Source organism: Scyliorhinus torazame, chromosome 8 (genome assembly GCF_047496885.1).
Source record: "Scyliorhinus torazame isolate Kashiwa2021f chromosome 8, sScyTor2.1, whole genome shotgun sequence".
Classification (NCBI taxonomy): Eukaryota; Metazoa; Chordata; class Chondrichthyes; order Carcharhiniformes; family Scyliorhinidae; genus Scyliorhinus; species Scyliorhinus torazame.
In genome coordinates, this window is record NC_092714.1 from 2,169,075 (window position 1) to 2,188,402 (window position 19,328).

A 19,328-nucleotide genomic window follows, 5' to 3' on the forward strand; every position below is an offset into this window, starting at 1 on the left:
CACCCGCTCCCCAGTCAATCTGCTCACTGATCTACACCCGCTCCCCAGTCAATCTGCTCACTGATCTACACCGCTCCCCAGTCAATCTGCTCACTGATCTACACCCGCTCCCCAGTCAATCTGCTCACTGATCTACACCGCTTCCCAATCTGCTCACTGATCTACACTCTGCTCCCCAGTCAATCTGCTCACTGATCTACACCGCTTCCCAGTCAATCTGCTCACTGATCTACACCCGCTCCCCAGTCAATTTGCTCACTGATCTACACCGCTTCCCAGTCAATCTGCTCACTGATCTACACCCGCTCCCCTGTCAATCTGCTCACTGATCTACACCCGCTCCCCAGTCAATCTGCTCACTGATCTACACCGCTCCCCAGTCAATCTGCTCACTGATCTACACCTGCTCCCCAGTCAATCTGCTCACTGATCTACACCGCTCCCCAGTCTATCTGCTCACTGATCTACACCCGCTCCCCAGTCAATCTGCTCATGATCTACACCCGCTCCCCAGTCAATCTGCTCACTGATCTACACCGCTCCCCAGTCAATCTGCTCACTGATCTACACCCGCTCCCCAGTCAATCTGCTCACTGATCTACACCGCTTCCCAATCTGCTCACTGATCTACACTCTGCTCCCCAGTCAATCTGCTCACTGATCTACACCGCTTCCCAGTCAATCTGCTCACTGATCTACACCCGCTCCCCAGTCAATCTGCTCACTGATCTACACTGCTTCCCAGTCAATCTGCTCACTGAGCTACACCGCTCCGCAGTCAATCTGCTCACTGATCTACACCCGCTCCCCAGTCAATTTGCTCACTGATCTACACCGCTCCCCAGTCAATCTGCTCACTGATCTACACCCGCTCCCCAGTCAATCTGCTCACTGATCTATACCACTCCCCAGTCAATCTGCTCACTGATCTACACCCGCTCCCCAGTCAATCTGCTCACTGATCTACACCCGCTCCCCAGTCAATCTGCTCACTGATCTACACCCGCTCCCCAGTCAATCTGCTCACTGATCTATACCCGCTTCCCAGTCAATCTGCTCACTGATCTACACCCGCTCCCCAGTCAATCTGCTCACTGATCTACGCCCGCTCCCCAGTCAATCTTCTCACTGATCTACACTCTGCTCCCCAGTCAATCTGCTCACTGATCTACGCCGCTCCCCAGTCAATCTGCTCACTGATCTACACCCGCTCCCCAGTCAATCTGCTCACTGATCTACACCGCTTCCCAGTCAATCTGCTCACTGATCTACACCGCTTCTAAGTCAATCTGCTCACTGATCTACACCCGCTCCTCAGTCAATCTGCTCACTGATCTACACTCTGCTCCCCAGTCAATCTGCTCACTGATCTACACCGCTCCCCAGTCAATCTGCTCACTGATCTACACTCTGCTCCCCAGTCAATCTGCTCACTGATCTACACCGCTTCCCAGTCAATCTGCTCACTGATCTACACCCGCTCCCCAGTCAATCTGCTCACTGATCTACACCGCTTCCCAGTCAATCTGCTCACTGATCTACACCGCTCCCCAGTCAATCTGTTCACTGATCTACACCCGCTCCCCAGTCAATCTGCTCACTGATCTACACCCGCTCCCCAGTCAATCTGCTCACTGATCTACACCCGCTCCCCAGTCAATGTGCTCACTGATCTACACCGCTCCCCAGTCAATCTGCTCACTGATCTACACCCGCTCCCCAGTCAATCTGCTCACTGATCTACACCGCTTCCAAGTCAACCTGCTCACTGATCTACACCGCTCCCCAGTCAATCTGCTCACTGATCTACACTTTGCTCCCCAGTCAATCTGCTCACTGATCTACACCGCTCCCCAGTCAATCTGCTCACTGATCTACACCCGCTCCCCAGTCAATCTGCTCACTGATCTACACCGCTTCCCAATCTGCTCACTGATCTACACTCTGCTCCCCAGTCAATCTGCTCACTGATCTACACCGCTTCCCAGTCAATCTGCTCACTGATCTACACCCGCTCCCCAGTCAATCTGCTCACTGATCTACACTGCTTCCCAGTCAATCTGCTCACTGAGCTACACCGCTCCGCAGTCAATCTGCTCACTGATCTACACCCGCTCCCCAGTCAATCTGCTCACTGATCTACCCCGCTTCCCAGTCAATCTGCTCACTGATCTACACCCGCTCCCCAGTCAATCTGCTCACTGATCTACACTGCTTCCCAGTCAATCTGCTCACTGAGCTACACCGCTCCGCAGTCAATCTGCTCACTGATCTACACCCGCTCCCCAGTCAATCTGCTCACTGATCTACACCGCTCCCCAGTCAATCTGCTCACTGATCTACACCCGCTCCCCAGTCAATCTGCTCACTGATCTACACCCGCTCCCCAGTCAATCTGCTCACTGATCTACACCCGCTCCCCAGTCAATCTGCTCACTGATCTACACCCGCTCCCCAGTCAATCTGCTCACTGATCTACACCGCTTCCCAGTCAATCTGCTCACTGATCTACACCCGCTCCCCAGTCAATCTGCTCACTGATCTACACCACTCCCCAGTCAATCTGCTCACTGATCTACACCCGCTCCCCAGTCAATCTGCTCACTGATCTACATCCGCTCCCCAGTCAATCTGCTCACTGATGTACACCCGCTCCCCAGTCAATCTGCTCACTGATCTACACCCGCTTCCCAGTCAATCTGCTCACTGAGCTACACCGCTCCCCAGTCAATCTGCTCACTGATCTACACCCGCTCCCCAGTCAATCTGCTCACTGATCTACACCGCTTCCCAGTCAATCTGCTCACTGATCTACACCCGCTCCCCAGTCAATCTGCTCACTGATCTACACCACTCCCCAGTCAATCTGCTCACTGATCTACACCCGCTCCCCAGTCAATCTGCTCACTGATCTACATCCGCTCCCCAGTCAATCTGCTCACTGATGTACACCCGCTCCCCAGTCAATCTGCTCACTGATCTACACCCGCTTCCCAGTCAATCTGCTCACTGAGCTACACCGCTCCCCAGTCAATCTGCTCACTGATCTACACCCGCTCCCCAGTCAATCTGCTCACTGATCTACGCCCGCTCCCCAGTCAATCTTCTCACTGATCTACACTCTGCTCCCCAGTCAATCTGCTCACTGATCTACACCGCTCCCCAGTCAATCTGCTCACTGATCTACACCCGCTCCCCAGTCAATCTGCTCACTGATCTACACCCGCTCCCCAGTCAATCTGCCTACTGATCTACACCCGCTCCCCAGTCAATCTGCTCACTGATCTACACCGCTCCCCAGTCAATCTGCTCACTGATCTACACCGCTTCCCAGGCAATCTGCTCACTGATCTACACCCGCTCCCCAGTCAATCTGCTCACTGATCTACACCCGCTCCCCAGTCAATCTGCTCACTGATCTACACCCGCTCCCCAGTCAATCTGCTCACTGATGTACACCCGCTCCCCAGTCAATCTGCTCACTGATCTACACCGCTTCCTAGTCAATCTGCTCACTGATCTACACCGCTCCCCAGTCAATCTGCTCACTGATCTACACCCACTCCCCAGTCAATCTGCTCACTGATCTACACCCGCTCCCCAGTCAATCTGCGCACTGATCTACACCCGCTCCCCAGTCAATTTGCTCACTGATCTACACCGCTCCCCAGTCAATCTGCTCACTGATCTACACCCACTCCCCAGTCAATCTGCTCACTGATCTACACCGCTTCCCAGTCAATCTGCTCACTGATCTACACCCGCTCCCCAGTTAGTCTGCTCACTTATCTACACCACTCCCCAGTCAATCTGCTCACTGATCTACACCGCTCCCCAGTCAATCTGCTCACTGATCTACACCGCTCCCCAGTCAATCTGCTCACTGATCTACACCCACTCCCCAGTCAATCTGCTCACTGATCTACACCGCTTCCCAGTCAATCTGCTCACTGATCTACACCGCTCCCCAGTCAATCTGCTCACTGATCTACACCGCTTCCCAATCTGCTCACTGATCTACACTCTGCTCCCCAGTCAATCTGCTCACTGATCTACACCGCTCCCCAGTCAATCTGCTCACTGATCTACACCCGTTCCCCAGTCAATCTGCTCACTGATCTACACCCGCTCCCCAGTCAATCTGCTCACTGATCTACACCGCTTCCTAGTCAATCTGCTCACTGATCTACACCCGCTCCCCAGTCAATCTGCTCACTGATCTACACCGCTCCCCAGTCAATCTGCTCACTGATCTACACCGCTCCCCAGTCAATCTGCTCACTGATCTACACCCGCTCCCCAGTTAGTCTGCTCACTTATCTACACCGCTTCCCAGTCAATCTGCTCACTGATCTACACCCGCTCCCCAGTCAATCTGCTCACTGATCTACACCCGCTCCCCAGTCAATCTGCTCACTGATCTACACCCGCTCCCCAGTCAATCTGCTCACTTATCTACACCGCTTCCCAGTCAATCTGCTCACTGATCTACACCGCTCCCCAGTCAATCTGCTCACTGATCTACACCCGCTCCCCAGTCAATCTGCTCACTGATCTACACCCGCTCCCCTGTGAAGCTGCTCACTGATCTACACCCGCTCCCCAGTCAATCTGCTCACTGATCTACACCGCTCCCCAGTCAATCTGCTCACAGATCTACACCGCTCCCCAGTCAATCTGCTCACTGATCTACACCCGCTCCCCAGTCAATCTGCTCACTGATCTACACCCGCTCCCCAGTCAATCTGCTCACTGATCTACACTCTGCTCCCCAGTCAATCTGCTCACTGATCTACACCGCTCCCTAGTCAATCTGCTCACTGATCTACACCCGCTCACCAGTCAATCTGCTCACTGATCTACACCGCTTCCCAGTCAATCTGCTCACTGATCTACACCCGCTTCCCAGTCAATCTGCTCACTGATCTACACCCGCTCCCCAGTCAATCTGCTCACTGATCTACACCGCTTCCCAGTCAATCTGCTCACTGATCTACACTGCTTCCCAGTCAATCTGCTCACTGATCTACACCCGCTCCCCAGTCAATCTGCTCACTGATCTACACCGCTCCCCAGTCCAGCAATCTCTTCATTTTAAGATTCTCATTTGTGTTTTCCACATTGACGGCCTCGGCCCCAAGCTCTGGAATTCCCAACCTTGGACAGCACGGTGGCACAGTGGTTAGCACTGCTGCCTCACAATCCCAGGGTGGCACGGTGGCTCAGTGGTTAGCACTGCTGCCTCACAATCCCAGGGTGGCACGGTGGCAGTGGTTAGCACTGCTGCCTCACAATCCCAGGGTGGCACGGTGGCACAGTGGTTAGCACTGCTGCCTCACAGCACCAGGGAGACTGGTCTGCTGTACTGAAATCAGTCTACCATCCTTTTTTTTAAAAATTCAATTCATTTGGGCAGCACAGTGGTTAGCACAATTGCCTCCCAGCTCCAGGGTCCCAGGTTCGATTCCCGGCTTGGGTCACTGTCTGTGCGGAGTCTGCACGTTCTCCCCGTGTGTGCGTGGGTTTCCTCCAGGTGCTTCGGTTTCCTCCCACAGTCCAAAAACGTGCAGGTTAGGTGGATTGGCCGTGTTAAATTGCCCCTTAGTGTCCAAAATTGCCCTTAGTATTCGGTGGGGTTACTGGGTTATGGGGATAGGGTGGAGGTGTGGACCTTGGGTAGGGTGCTCTTTCCAAGAGCCGGTGTAGACTCGATGGGCCGAATGATAGAATCTATCATTAAGGAGGAAATAGCGGGGCACCTGGAGGGAAATTGTCCCATTGGGCAGACGCAGCATGGGTTCATAAAGGGTAGGTCGTGTCTGACTAATTTGGTAGAATTTTTTGAGGACGTTACCAGTGCAGAAGATAACGGGGAGCCAATGGATGTGGTATATCTGGATTTCCAGAAAGCTTTTGACAAGGTGCCACACAAAAGGTTGCTGCATAAACTAAAGTGGTAGCATGGGTAGAGGATTGGTTAACTAACAGAAAGCAGAGAGTGGGGATAAATGGGTGTTTCTCTGGTTGGCAACCTGTAACTAGTGGGGTCCCTCAAGGATCAGCGTTGGGCTAGCAATTGTTCACAATTTACATAGACGATTTGGAGTTGGGGACCAAGTGCAATGTGTCAAAGTTTGCAGACGACACTAAGATGAGTGGGAAAGCAAAAAGTGCAGAGGATACCGGAAGTCAGCAGAAGGATTTGGATAGGTTAGGTGAATGGGCTAGGGTCTGGCAGATGGAATTCAATGTTGCCAAGTGTGAGGCTATCCATTTTGGGAGGAATAACAGCAGAATGGATTATTATTTAAACGGTAAGATGTTAAAACATGCTGCTGTGCAGAGGGACCTGGGTGTGCTTGTGCACGAGTCGCAAAAAGTTGGTGTGCAGGTGCAACAAGTGATTAAGAAGGCTAATCGAGTTTTGTCTTTCATTGCTAGAGGGATGGAGTTCAAGACTAGGGAGGTTATGCTGCAATTGTATAAGGTGTTAGTGAGGCCACATCTGGAGTATTGTGTTCAGTTTTGGTCTCCTTACCTGAGAAAGGACATATTGGCACTGGAGGGAGTGCAGAGGAGATTCACTAGGTTGATCCCAGAGTTGAGGGGATTAGATTATGACGAGAGGTTGAGTCGACTGGGACTGTACTCACTGGAGTTTAGTAGGATGCGGGGGGATCTTATTGAGACATATAAAATTATGAAGGGAATAGATATGATAGATGCGGGCAGGTTGTTTCCACTGGTCGGGGAAAGCAGAACTAGGGGGCATAGCCTCAAAATAAGGGGAAGTAGATTTAGGACTGAGTTTAGGAGGAACTTCTTCACCCAAAGGGTTGTGAATCTCTGGAATTCCTTGCCCAGTGAAGCAGTTGAGGCTCCTTCTTTAAACGTTTTTAAGAAAAAGATAGATGCCTTCTAAAGAATAAAGGGATTCAGGGATATGGTGTACGGGCCGGAGAGTGGAGCTGAGTCCACAAAGATCAGCCATGATCTCATTAAATGGCGGAGCAGGCTCGAGGGGCCAGATGGCCTACTCCTGCTCCTAGTTCCTATGTTCTTATGGCCTCCTTCTGCACTGTAAATTCTATGTAAATTTCACATGGTCGTGGGTTTGGAAGGTGCTGCCTAAGGAACCTTGGTGAGTTACTGCAGTGCATCTTGTAGATGGTACACACGGCTGCCCCTGTGCGTCGGTGGTGGAGGGTTTGTGGCAGGAGGAGCAATCAAGCTATGCTGCTTTGTCCTGGATGGTGTCGAGTTGCTTGAGTGTTGGAGCTGCTCATTCAGGCAAGCGGAGAGTATTCCATCACACTCCTGACTTGTGCCTTGTAGATGGTGGACAGGCTTTGGGGGGGTCAGGGGGTGAGTTACTCTCCGCAGGATTCCTAGCCTTTGACCTGCCCTGGTAGCCACAGTATTAATGTGGCTGGGTCCAGTTCAGTTTCTGATCAATGGTAACCCCCAGGATGATTGTGGGGATTCAGCGATGGGAATGCGGAATGTCAAGGGGGGGGGGGTTAGATTGTCTCTGATTGGAGATGGTCATTGCCTGGCACTTGTGTGGCGCGAATGTAACTTGCCCCTTGTCAGCCCCGAGCCTGGATATTGTCCGGGTCTTGCTGCATTTGGACAGGGACTGCTTCATTATCTGGGGAGTCACGAATGGTGCTGAACATTGTGCAGTCGTCAGCAAACATCCCCACTTCTGACCTTATGATGGAAGGAAGGTCGTTGATGAAGCAGCTGAAGATGGTTGGACCGAGGACAAGACCCTGAGGAACTCCTGCAGTGATGTCCTGGAACTGAGATAATTGACCACCAACCACCACAACCACCTTCCTTTGTGCCGGGTATGACTCCAACCAGCGGAGAGTTTTCCCCGATTCCCATTGACTCCAGTGTAGCTCGGGCTCCTTGATGCCACACTCGGTCAAACGCTGCCTTGATGTCGAGGGCAGTCACTCTCACCTCACCTCTGGCATTCAGCTCTTTGTCCATGTTTGAACCAAGACTGTAATGAGGTCAGGAGCTGAGTGACCCTGGCGGAACCCAAACTGAGCGTCCGTGAGCAGGTTATTGCTGAGTAAGTGCCGTTTGATAACACTGTTGATGACTCCTTCCATCACTTTGCTGATGATGGAGAGTGGACTGATGGGGGGTAATTGGCTGGGTTGGATTTGTCCTGTTTCTTGTGTACAGGACACACCTGGGCAATTTTCCACATTGCCGGGTAGATGCCAGTGTTGTAGCTGTACTGGAACAGCTTGGCTAGGGGAGCGGCAAGTTCTGGAGCACAAGTCTTCAGTACTATTGCTGGGATATTGTCAGGGTCCATCGCCTTTGCAGTATCCAGTGTCTTCAGCTGTTTCTTGCTAACATGTGGAGTGAATCAAATTGTCTGAAGACTGACAGCTCTGATGCTGGGACCTCCGGAGGAGACCGAGACGGATCATCCACTCGGCACTTCTGGCTGGAGATTGTTGCGAATGCTTCAGCCTTGTCTTTCGCACAGATGTGCTGGGCTCCTCCATCATTGGGGGCGGGGATATTTGTGGAGCCTCCTCCTCCAGTGAGTTGTTTAATTGTCCACCACCATTCACAGCTGGATGTGGCAGGACTGCAGAGCTTAGATCTGATGCGGTTGTTGTGGAATCGCTTAGCTCTGTCTATCACTTGCTGCTTATGCTGTTTGGCACAAGTAGTCCTGTGTTGTGGTTTCACCAGGTTGACACCTCATTTTTCGGTCTGCCTGATGTTGCTCCCGGCAAGCTCTCCTGCACTCTTCATTGAACCAGGGTGGATCCCCTGGCTGGGGGGTAATGGGGGAGTGGGGGATACGCCGGGCCAGGAGGTTACAGATTGTGGTTGATACAATTCTGCTGCTGATGACCCACAGCTCCTCATGGTTGCTCATTGAGTTGCTCGGTCTGTTTGAAGTCTGTCCCATTTAGCACGGGGCCAGTGCCACACAACACGATGGAGGGTATCCTCAATGTGAAGACGGGACTCTCTCTCCACAAGGACTGTGCGGTGGTCACTTCTGCCGATACTGTCAGGGACAGATACAGATACAGCAGGCAGGTTGGGGAGGATGAGGTCAAGTATGTTTTTCCCTCTTATTGGTTCCCTCACACCTGCTGCAGTCCCAGTCTAGCAGCTCTGTCCTTTAGGACCCGGCCAGCTCGGTCTGTGGTGGTATCACCGAGCCACTCTTGGTGATGGACATTGAAACCCCCACCCAGAGAATATTCTGCGCCCTTTCCACCCTCCGAGCTTCCTCCAAGTGGTGGTCAACATGGAGGAGAACTGATTCATCAGCTGATGGTGGCCGGTACGTGGTAATCAGCAGGAGGTTTCCTTGCGCATGTATAACCTGAAGCCAGGAGACTTCCTGGGGTCCAGAGTGGAAGTTGAGGACTCGCAGGAAACTCCCTCCGGACTGTATCCCACTGTGTCGCCCCCTCTGCTGGGTCTGACCTGCCGGTGAGACAGGACATACCCAGGAATGGTGAGAGTGGAGTCCCGGACATTGTCTGTGAGGTACGATTCTGTGAGTGTGACTACGGCAGGCTATAGTTTGACGAGTCTGTGAGAAGCTCTCCCAACTTTGGCACAAGCCCCCAGATGTTAGTGAGGATCTTGCAGGGTCGGCAGGGCTGGGTTTGCCGTTGAGATGGAGACACAGAGCCCCGCCCAGTGGAGTCACAGAGCCCCGCCCAGTGGAGTCACAGAGCCCCGCCCAGTGGAGTCACAGAGCCCCGCCCAGTGGAGTCACAGAGCCCCGCCCAGTGGAGACACAGAGCCCCACCCTGTGGAGGTGGAGTCACAGAGCCCCGCCCTGTGGAGTCACAGAGCCCCGCCCTGTGGAGGTGGAGTCACAGAGCCCCGCCCTGTGGAGGTGGAATCACAAAGCCCCGCCCTGTGGAGGTGGAGTCACAGAGCCCCGCCCTGTGGAGGTGGAGACACAGAGCCCCGCCCTGTGGAGGCAGAGACACAGAGCCCCACCCTGTGGGGAGACAGAGACGCGCCCTGTGGAGGTGGAGTCACAGAGCCCCATCCAGTGGAGGTGGAGTCACAGAGCCCCGCCCTGTGGAGGTGGAGACACAGAGCCCCGCCCAGTGGAGTCACAGAGCCCCGCCCAGTGGAGACACAGAGCCCCGCCCTGTGGAGTCACAGAGCCCCGCCCAGTGGAGACAGAGAGCCCCACCCTGTGGAGGTGGAGACACAGAGCCCTGCCCTGTGGAGTCACAGAGCCCCACCCTGTGGAGTCACAGAGCCCCGCCCTGTGGAGTCACAGAGCCCCGCCCTGTGGAGACACAGAGCCCCGCCCTGTGGAGTCACAGAGCCCCGCCCTGTGGAGTCACAGAGCCCCGCCCTGTGGAGTCACAGAGCCCCGCCCAGTGGAGTCACAGAGCCCCGCCCTGTGGAGACACAGAGCCCTGCCCTGTGGAGTCACAGAGCCCCGCCCTGTGGAGACACAGAGCCCCGCCCTGTGGAGTCACAGAGCCCCGCCCTGTGGAGTCACAGAGCCCCGCCCTGTGGAGACACAGAGCCCCGCCCTGTGGAGTCACAGAGCCCCGCCCTGTGGTCACAGAGCCCCGCCCTGTGGTCACAGAGCCCCGCCCTGTGGAGTCACAGAGCCCCGCCCAGTGGAGTCACAGAGTCCCGCCCAGTGGAGTCACAGAGCCCCGTTTTGTGGAGTCACAGAGCCCCACCCTGTGGAGACACAGAGCCCCGCCCTGTGGAGACACAGAGCCCCGCCCTGTGGAGGTGGAGTCACAGAGCCCCGCCCAGTGGAGACACAGAGCCCCGCCCTGTGGAGGTGGAGTCACAGAGCCCCGCCCAGTGGAGACACAGAGCCCCACCCAGTGGAGACACAGAGCCCCGCCCAGTGGAGACACAGAGCCCCGCCCTGTGGAGTCACAGAGCCCCGTCCTGTGGAGGTGGAGACACAGAGCCCCGCCCTGTGGAGGTGGAGTCACATAGCCCCGCCCTGTGGAGGTGGAGTCACCGAGCCCCGCCCTGTGGAGGTGGAGACACAGAGCCCCGCCCTGTGGGGGTGGAGTCACAGAGCCCCACCCTGTGGAGGTGGAGTCACAGAGCCCCGCCCTGTGGAGGTGGAGTCACAGAGCCCCGCCCTGTGGAGACACAGAGCCCCGCCCTGTGGAGGTGGAGACACAGAGCCCCGCCCTGTGGAGACACAGAGCCCCGCCCTGTGGAGACACAGAGCCCCGCCCTGTGGAGGTGGAGACACAGAGCCCCGCCCTGTGGAGACACAGAGCCCCGCCCTGTGGAGTCACAGAGCCCCGCCCTGTGGAGGTGGAGACACAGAGCCCCGTCCTGTGGAGTCACAGAGCCCCGTCCTGTGGAGGTGGAGACACAGAGCCCCGCCCTGTGGAGGTGGAGTCACATAGCCCCGCCCTGTGGAGGTGGAGTCACCGAGCCCCGCCCTGTGGAGGTGGAGACACAGAGCCCCGTCCTGTGGAGTCACAGAGCCCCGCCCTGTGGAGACACAGAGCCCCGTCCTGTGGAGTCACAGAGCCCCGCCCTGTGGAGACACAGAGCCCCGCCCTGTGGAGACACAGAGCCCCGCCCTGTGGAGACACAGCGCCCCGCCCTGTGGAGACACAGCGCCCCGCCCTGTGGAGACACAGCGCCCCGCCCTGTGGAGGTGGAGACACAGAGCCCCGCCCTGTGGAGACACAGCGCCCCGCCCTGTGGAGGTGGAGACACAGAGCCCCGCCCTGTGGAGACACAGCGCCCCGTCCTGTGGAGGTGGAGACACAGAGCCCCGCCCTGTGGAGTCACAGAGCCCCGCCCTGTGGAGACACAGAGCCCCGCCCTGTGGAGGCAGAGTCACAGAGCCCCGCCCTGTGGAGACACAGAGCCCCGTCCTGTGGAGGTGGAGACACAGAGCCCCGCCCTGTGGAGGTGGAGTCACAGAGCCCCGCCCTGTGGAGACACAGAGCCCCGCCCTGTGGAGACACAGAGCCCCGCCCTGTGGAGACACAGAGCCCTGCCCTGTGGAGACACAGAGCCCCGCCCTGTGGAGGTGGAGACACAGAGCCCCGCCCTGTGGAGTCACAGAGCCCCGCCCTGTGGAGACACAGAGCCCCGCCCTGTGGAGACACAGAGCCCCGCCCTGTGGAGGTGGAGACACAGAGCCCCGCCCTGTGGAGACACAGCGCCCCGCCCTGTGGAGGTGGAGACACAGAGCCCCGCCCTGTGGAGACACAGCGCCCCGCCCTGTGGAGGTGGAGACACAGAGCCCCGTCCTGTGGAGTCACAGAGCCCCGCCCTGTGGAGACACAGAGCCCCGTCCTGTGGAGGTGGAGACACAGAGCCCCGCCCTGTGGAGGTGGAGTCACAGAGCCCCGCCCTGTGGAGACACAGAGCCCCGCCCTGTGGAGGCAGAGTCACAGAGCCCCGCCCTGTGGAGACACAGAGCCCCGTCCTGTGGAGGTGGAGACACAGAGCCCCGCCCTGTGGAGGTGGAGTCACAGAGCCCCGCCCTGTGGAGACACAGAGCCCCGCCCTGTGGAGACACAGAGCCCCGCCCTGTGGAGACACAGAGCCCCGCCCTGTGGAGACACAGCGCCCCGCCCTGTGGAGACACAGCGCCCCGCCCTGTGGAGGTGGAGACACAGAGCCCCGCCCTGTGGAGACACAGCGCCCCGCCCTGTGGAGGTGGAGACACAGAGCCCCGCCCTGTGGAGACACAGAGCCCCGTCCTGTGGAGGTGGAGACACAGAGCCCCGCCCTGTGGAGGTGGAGACACAGAGCCCCGCCCTGTGGAGGTGGAGTCACAGAGCCCCGCCCTGTGGAGACACAGAGCCCCGCCCTGTGGAGACACAGAGCCCCGCCCTGTGGAGACACAGCGCCCCGCCCTGTGGAGGTGGAGACACAGAGCCCCGCCCTGTGGAGACACAGAGCCCCGCCCTGTGGAGACACAGCGCCCCGCCCTGTGGAGGTGGAGACACAGAGCCCCGCCCTGTGGAGACACAGCGCCCCGCCCTGTGGAGACACAGAGCCCCGCCCTGTGGAGGTGGAGACACAGAGCCCCGTCCTGTGGAGTCACAGAGCCCCGTCCTGTGGAGACACAGAGCCCCGCCCTGTGGAGACACAGCGCCCCGCCCTGTGGAGACACAGAGCCCCGCCCTGTGGAGACACAGAGCCCCGCCCTGTGGAGGTGGAGACACAGAGCCCCGCCCTGTGGAGACACAGAGCCCCGCCCTGTGGAGGTGGAGACACAGAGCCCCGTCCTGTGGAGTCACAGAGCCCCGTCCTGTGGAGTCACAGAGCCCCGCCCTGTGGAGACACAGAGCCCCGTCCTGTGGAGGCAGAGTCACAGAGCCCCGCCCTGTGGAGACACAGAGCCCCGCCCTGTGGAGACACAGAGCCCCGCCCTGTGGAGGTGGAGGCACAGAGCCCCGCCCTGTGGAGACACAGAGCCCCGCCCTGTGGAGACACAGCGCCCCGCCCTGTGGAGGTGGAGACACAGAGCCCCGCCCTGTGGAGACACAGCGCCCCGCCCTGTGGAGGTGGAGACACAGAGCCCCGTCCTGTGGAGTCACAGAGCCCCGTCCTGTGGAGTCACAGAGCCCCGCCCTGTGGAGACACAGAGCCCCGCCCTGTGGAGGCAGAGTCACAGAGCCCCGCCCTGTGGAGGTGGAGACACAGAGCCCCGCCCTGTGGAGACACAGAGCCCCGCCCTGTGGAGACACAGAGCCCCGTCCTGTGGAGGTGGAGACACAGAGCCCCGCCCTGTGGAGACACAGAGCCCCGCCCTGTGGAGGTGGAGACACAGAGCCCCGCCCTGTGGAGACACAGAGCCCCGCCCTGTGGAGACACAGAGCCCCTCCCTGTGGAGGTGGAGTCACAGAGCCCCGCCCTGTGGAGACACAGAGCCCCGCCCTGTGGAGACACAGAGCCCCGCCCTGTGGAGACACAGAGCCCCGCCCTGTGGAGACACAGAGCCCCTCCCTGTGGAGGTGGAGTCACAGAGCCCCGCCCTGTGGAGACACAGAGCCCCGCCCTGTGGAGGTGGAGACACAGAGCCCCGTCCTGTGGAGGTGGAGTCACAGAGCCCCGCCCTGTGGAGGTGGAGACACAGAGCCCCGCCCTGTGGAGGTGGAGACACAGAGCCCCGCCCTGTGGAGGTGGAGTCACCGAGCCCCGCCCTGTGGAGGTGGAGTCACCGAGCCCCGTCCTGTGGAGGTGGAGTCACAGAGCCCCGCCCTGTGGAGGTGGAGTCACCGAGCCCCGCCCTGTGGAGGTGGAGTCACCGAGCCCCGTCCTGTGGAGGTGGAGTCACAGAGCCCCGCCCTGTGGAGGTGGAGTCACCGAGCCCCGCCCTGTGGAGGTGGAGTCACCGAGCCCCGTCCTGTGGAGGTGGAGACACAGAGCCCCGCCCTGTGGAGGTGGAGTCACAGAGCCCCGCCCTGTGGAGGTGGAGTCACCGAGCCCCGCCCTGTGGAGGTGGAGTCACCGAGCCCCGTCCTGTGGAGGTGGAGACACAGAGCCCCGCCCTGTGGAGGTGGAGACACAGAGTCCCGCCCTGTGGAGACACAGAGCCCCGCCCTTTGGAGGTGGAGACACAGAGCCCCGTCCTGTGGAGGTGGAGTCACAGAGCCCCGCCCTGTGGAGGTGGAGACACAGAGCCCCGCCCTGTGGAGTCACAGAGCCCCGCCCAGTGGAGACACAGAGCCCCGTCCTGTGGAGGTGGAGTCACAGAGCCCCGCCCTGTGGGGTGGAGACACAGAGCCCCGCCCTGTGGAGTCACAGAGCCCCGCCCTGTGGAGACACAGAGCCCCGTCCTGTGGAGTCACAGAGCCCCGCCCTGTGGAGACACAGAGCCCCGCCCTGTGGAGACACAGAGCCCCGCCCTGTGGGGGTGGAGACACAGAGCCCCGCCCTGTGGAGACACAGAGCCCCGCACTGTGGAGGTGGAGACACAGAGCCCCGCCCTGTGGAGACACAGAGCCCCGCCCTCTGGAGACACAGCGCCCCGCCCTGTGGAGGTGGAGACACAGAGCCCCGCCCTGTGGAGACACAGAGCCCCGCACTGTGGAGGTGGAGACACAGAGCCCCGCCCTGTGGAGACACAGAGCCCCGCCCTCTGGAGACACAGCGCCCCGCCCTGTGGAGGTGGAGACACAGAGCCCCGTCCTGTGGAGTCACAGAGCCCCGCCCTGTGGAGACACAGAGCCCCGCCCTGTGGAGACACAGAGCCCCGCCCTGTGGAGACACAGAGCCCTGTGGAGGCAGAGTCACAGAGCCCCGCCCTGTGGAGACACAGAGCCCCGCCCTGTGGAGACACAGAGCCCCTCCCTGTGGAGGTGGAGACACAGAGCCCCGCCCTGTGGAGGTGGAGTCACAGAGCCCCGCCCTGTGGAGACACAGAGCCCCGTCCTGTGGAGGTGGAGACACAGAGCCCCGCCCTGTGGAGACACAGAGCCCTGTGGAGGTGGAGTCACAGAGCCCCGCCCTGTGGAGACACAGAGCCCCGCCCTGTGGAGACACAGAGCCCCGCCCTGTGGAGACACAGAGCCCCGTCCTGTGGAGGTGGAGACACAGAGCCCCGCCCTGTGGAGGTGGAGTCACAGAGCCCCGCCCTGTGGAGGTGGAGACACAGAGCCCCGCCCTGTGGAGACACAGAGCCCCGCCCTGTGGAGACACAGAGCCCCTCCCTGTGGAGGTGGAGTCACAGAGCCCCGCCCTGTGGAGACACAGAGCCCCGCACTGTGGAGGTGGAGTCACCGAGCCCCGCCCTGTGGAGGTGGAGACACAGAGCCCCGCCCTGTGGAGACACAGAGCCCCGCCCTGTGGAGACACAGAGCCCCTCCCTGTGGAGGTGGAGTCACAGAGCCCCGCACTGTGGAGGTGGAGACACAGAGCCCCGCCCTGTGGAGGTGGAGACACAGAGCCCCGCCCTGTGGAGACACAGAGCCCCGCCCTGTGGAGACACAGAGCCCCTCCCTGTGGAGGTGGAGTCACAGAGCCCCGCCCTGTGGAGACACAGAGCCCCGCACTGTGGAGGTGGAGTCACCGAGCCCCGCCCTGTGGAGACACAGAGCCCCGTCCTGTGGAGGCAGAGTCACAGAGCCCCGTCCTGTGGAGGTGGAGACACAGAGTCCCGCCCTGTGGAGACACAGAGCCCCGCCCTGTGGAGGTGGAGACACAGAGCCCCGTCCTGTGGAGGTGGAGTCACAGAGCCCCGCCCTGTGGAGGTGGAGACACAGAGCCCCGCCCTGTGGAGGTGGAGACACAGAGCCCCGCCCTGTGGAGGTGGAGTCACCGAGCCCCGCCCTGTGGAGGTGGAGTCACCGAGCCCCGTCCTGTGGAGGTGGAGACACAGAGCCCCGCCCTGTGGAGGTGGAGTCACATAGCCCCGCCCTGTGGAGGTGGAGACACAGAGCCCCGTCCTGTGGAGGTGGAGTCACAGAGCCCCGCCCTGTGGAGGTGGAGACACAGAGCCCCGCCCTGTGGAGTCACAGAGCCCCGCCCAGTGGAGACACAGAGCCCCGCCCTGTGGAGACACAGAGCCCCGCCCTGTGGAGGTGGAGACACAGAGCCCCGCCCTGTGGAGGTGGAGACACAGAGCCCCGCCCTGTGGAGGTGGAGACACAGAGCCCCGCCCTGTGGAGGTGGAGACACAGAGCCCCGTCCTGTGGAGGTGGAGACACAGAGCCCCGTCCTGTGGAGGTGGAGTCACAGAGCCCCGTCCTGTGGAGGTGGAGACACAGAGCCCCGCCCTGTGGAGGTGGAGTCACAGAGCCCCGCCCTGTGGAGTCACAGAGCCCCGTCCTGTGGAGGTGGAGGCACAGAGCCCCGCCCTGTGGAGACACAGAGCCCCGTCCTGTGGAGGTGGAGGCACAGAGCCCCGCCCTGTGGAGACACAGAGCCCCGCCCTGTGGAGGTGGAGACACAGAGCCCCGCCCTGTGGAGGTGGAGACACAGAGCCCCGCCCTGTGGAGACACAGAGCCCCGCCCTGTGGAGACACAGAGCCCCGCCCTGTGGAGGTGGAGGCACAGAGCCCCGCCCTGTGGAGACACAGCGCCCCGCCCTGTGGAGGTGGAGACACAGAGCCCCGCCCTGTGGAGACACAGAGCCCCGCCCTGTGGAGACACAGAGCCCCGCCCTGTGGAGACACAGAGCCCCGCCCTGTGAAGACACAGAGCCCCGTCCTGTGGAGGTGGAGACACAGAGCCCCGCCCTGTGGAGGTGGAGTCACAGAGCCCCGCCCTGTGGAGACACAGAGCCCCGTCCTGTGGAGTCACAGAGCCCCGCCCTGTGGAGACACAGAGCCCCGCCCTGTGGAGGTGGAGACACAGAGCCCCGCCCTGTGGGGGTGGAGACACAGAGCCCCGCCCTGTGGAGACACAGAGCCCCGCCCTGTGGAGACACAGAGCCCCGCCCTGTGGAGACACAGAGCCCCGCCCTGTGGAGACACAGAGCCCCGCCCTGTGGAGGTGGAGTTACAGAGCCCCGCCCTGTGGAGGTGGAGTCACAGAGCCCCGCCCTGTGGAGACACAGAGCCCTGTCCTGTGGAGTCACAGAGCCCCGCCCTGTGGAGACACAGAGCCCCGCCCTGTGGAGACACAGAGCCCCGTCCTGTGGAGACACAGAGCCCCGCCCTGTGGAGGTGGAGACACAGAGCCCCGCCCTGTGGGGGTGGAGACACAGAGCCCCGCCCTGTGGAGACACAGAGCCCCGCCCTGTGGAGACACAGAGCCCCGCCCTGTGGAGACACAGAGCCCCGCCCTGTGGAGACACAGAGCCCCGCCCTGTGGAGACACAGAGCCCCGCCCTGTGGAGGTGGAGACACAGAGCCCCACCCTGTGGAGGTGGAGTCACAGAGCCCCGCCCTGTGGAGGTGGAGACACAGAGCCCCACCCTGTGGAGGTGGAGACACAGAGCCCCACCCTGTGGAGGTGGAGTCAGAGCCCCGCCCTGTGGAGGTGGAGTTACAGAGCCCTGCCCTGTGGAGGTGGAGTTATGGAGCCCCGCCCTGTGGAGGTGGAGTTACAGAGCCCCGCCCTGTGGAGGTGGAGTTATGGAGCCCCGCCCTGTGGAGGTGGAGTTACAGAGCCCCGCCCTGTGGAGGTGGAGTTATGGAGCCCCGCCCTGTGGAGGTGGAGTTACAGAGCCCCGCCCTGTGGAGGTGGAGTTATGGAGCCCCGCCCTGTGGAGGTGGAGACACAGAGCCCCGCCCTGTGGAGGTGGAGTCACAGAGCCCCGCCCTGTGGAGGTGGAGACACAGAGCCCCGCCCTGTGTAGGTGGAGTCACAGAGCCCCGCCCTGTGGAGGTGGAGTCACAGAGCCCCGCCCTGTGGAGGTGGAGTCACAGAGCCCCGCCCTGTGGAGGTGGAGTTATGGAGCTTGTGTAAGTTTTCTTTAATTTGTCAACAGCTGAAAATGGTTTTGATAAAATGCTGCGACATCTCGAACGAGGTGAGGCCGATGGAGGTGGCCGAGCCCTGGGTCACCTGTCTACTGCAGGAATATTTCATGCAGGTAAAAGACTCCTGTACTCCCCCCGTAAACCCCCCCCGTAAACCCCCTCCGTAAACCCCCCCCATAAACCCCCCCTGTATCCCCCCCGTAAACCCCCCCCGTAAACCCCCCCCGTAAACCCCCCCTGTAAACCCCCCCCATAAACCCCCCCCATAAACCCCCCCTGTATCCCCCCCGTAAACCCCCCCCGTAAACCCCCCCCATAAACCCCCCCCATAAACCCCCCCCATAAACCCCCCTTGTATCCCCCCCCTGTAACCCCCCCGTAAACCCCCCCGTAAACCCCCCCCGTAAACCCCCCCCGGTAACCCCCCCCGTAACCTCGCCCCCCGTAACCTCCCCCCCACTGTAACCCCCCCTGTAACCTCCCCCTGTATCCCCCCCATAAACCCCCCCCTGTATCCCCCCCATAAACCCCCCCCCGTAAACCCCCCCCGTAAACCCCCCCCGTAAACCCCCCCCATAAACCCCCCCTGTATCCCCCCCCTGTATCCCCCCCGTAAACCCCCCCCGTAAACCCCCCCCGTAAACCCCCCCGGTAACCCCCCCCCACTGTAACCCCCCCCGTAACCTCCCCCCCGTAACCTCCCCCCCACTGTAACCCCCCCTGTAACCTCCCCCTGTATCCCCCCTGTAACCCCCCGCTGTACCCCCCCCGTAGCCCCCCCCATAAACCCCCCCGTAACCCCCCCACTGTAATTCCCCCCCCCCACGTAACCCCCGCCACTGTAACCCCCCCGTAACCTCCCCACAGTAATCCCACCCCACTGTAATCCCCCCTTTTACCCCCCCATGTATCCCCCCCTGT

At 60.3% G+C, this 19,328-nt stretch overlaps 1 protein-coding gene across 1 annotated transcript in view; it reads left to right on the forward strand.

Moving 5' to 3' along the window:
• Positions 1–19,328, forward strand: part of LOC140428696 (high affinity cGMP-specific 3',5'-cyclic phosphodiesterase 9A-like) — a 113,446-nt gene that overhangs the window by 72,271 nt on the left and 21,847 nt on the right. Inside the window, exon 3 of the mRNA XM_072515428.1 lies at positions 18,416–18,520. Within this exon, the coding sequence (XP_072371529.1) occupies positions 18,416–18,520 (105 nt within the window). The remainder of the gene's footprint in view (positions 1–18,415; positions 18,521–19,328) is intronic.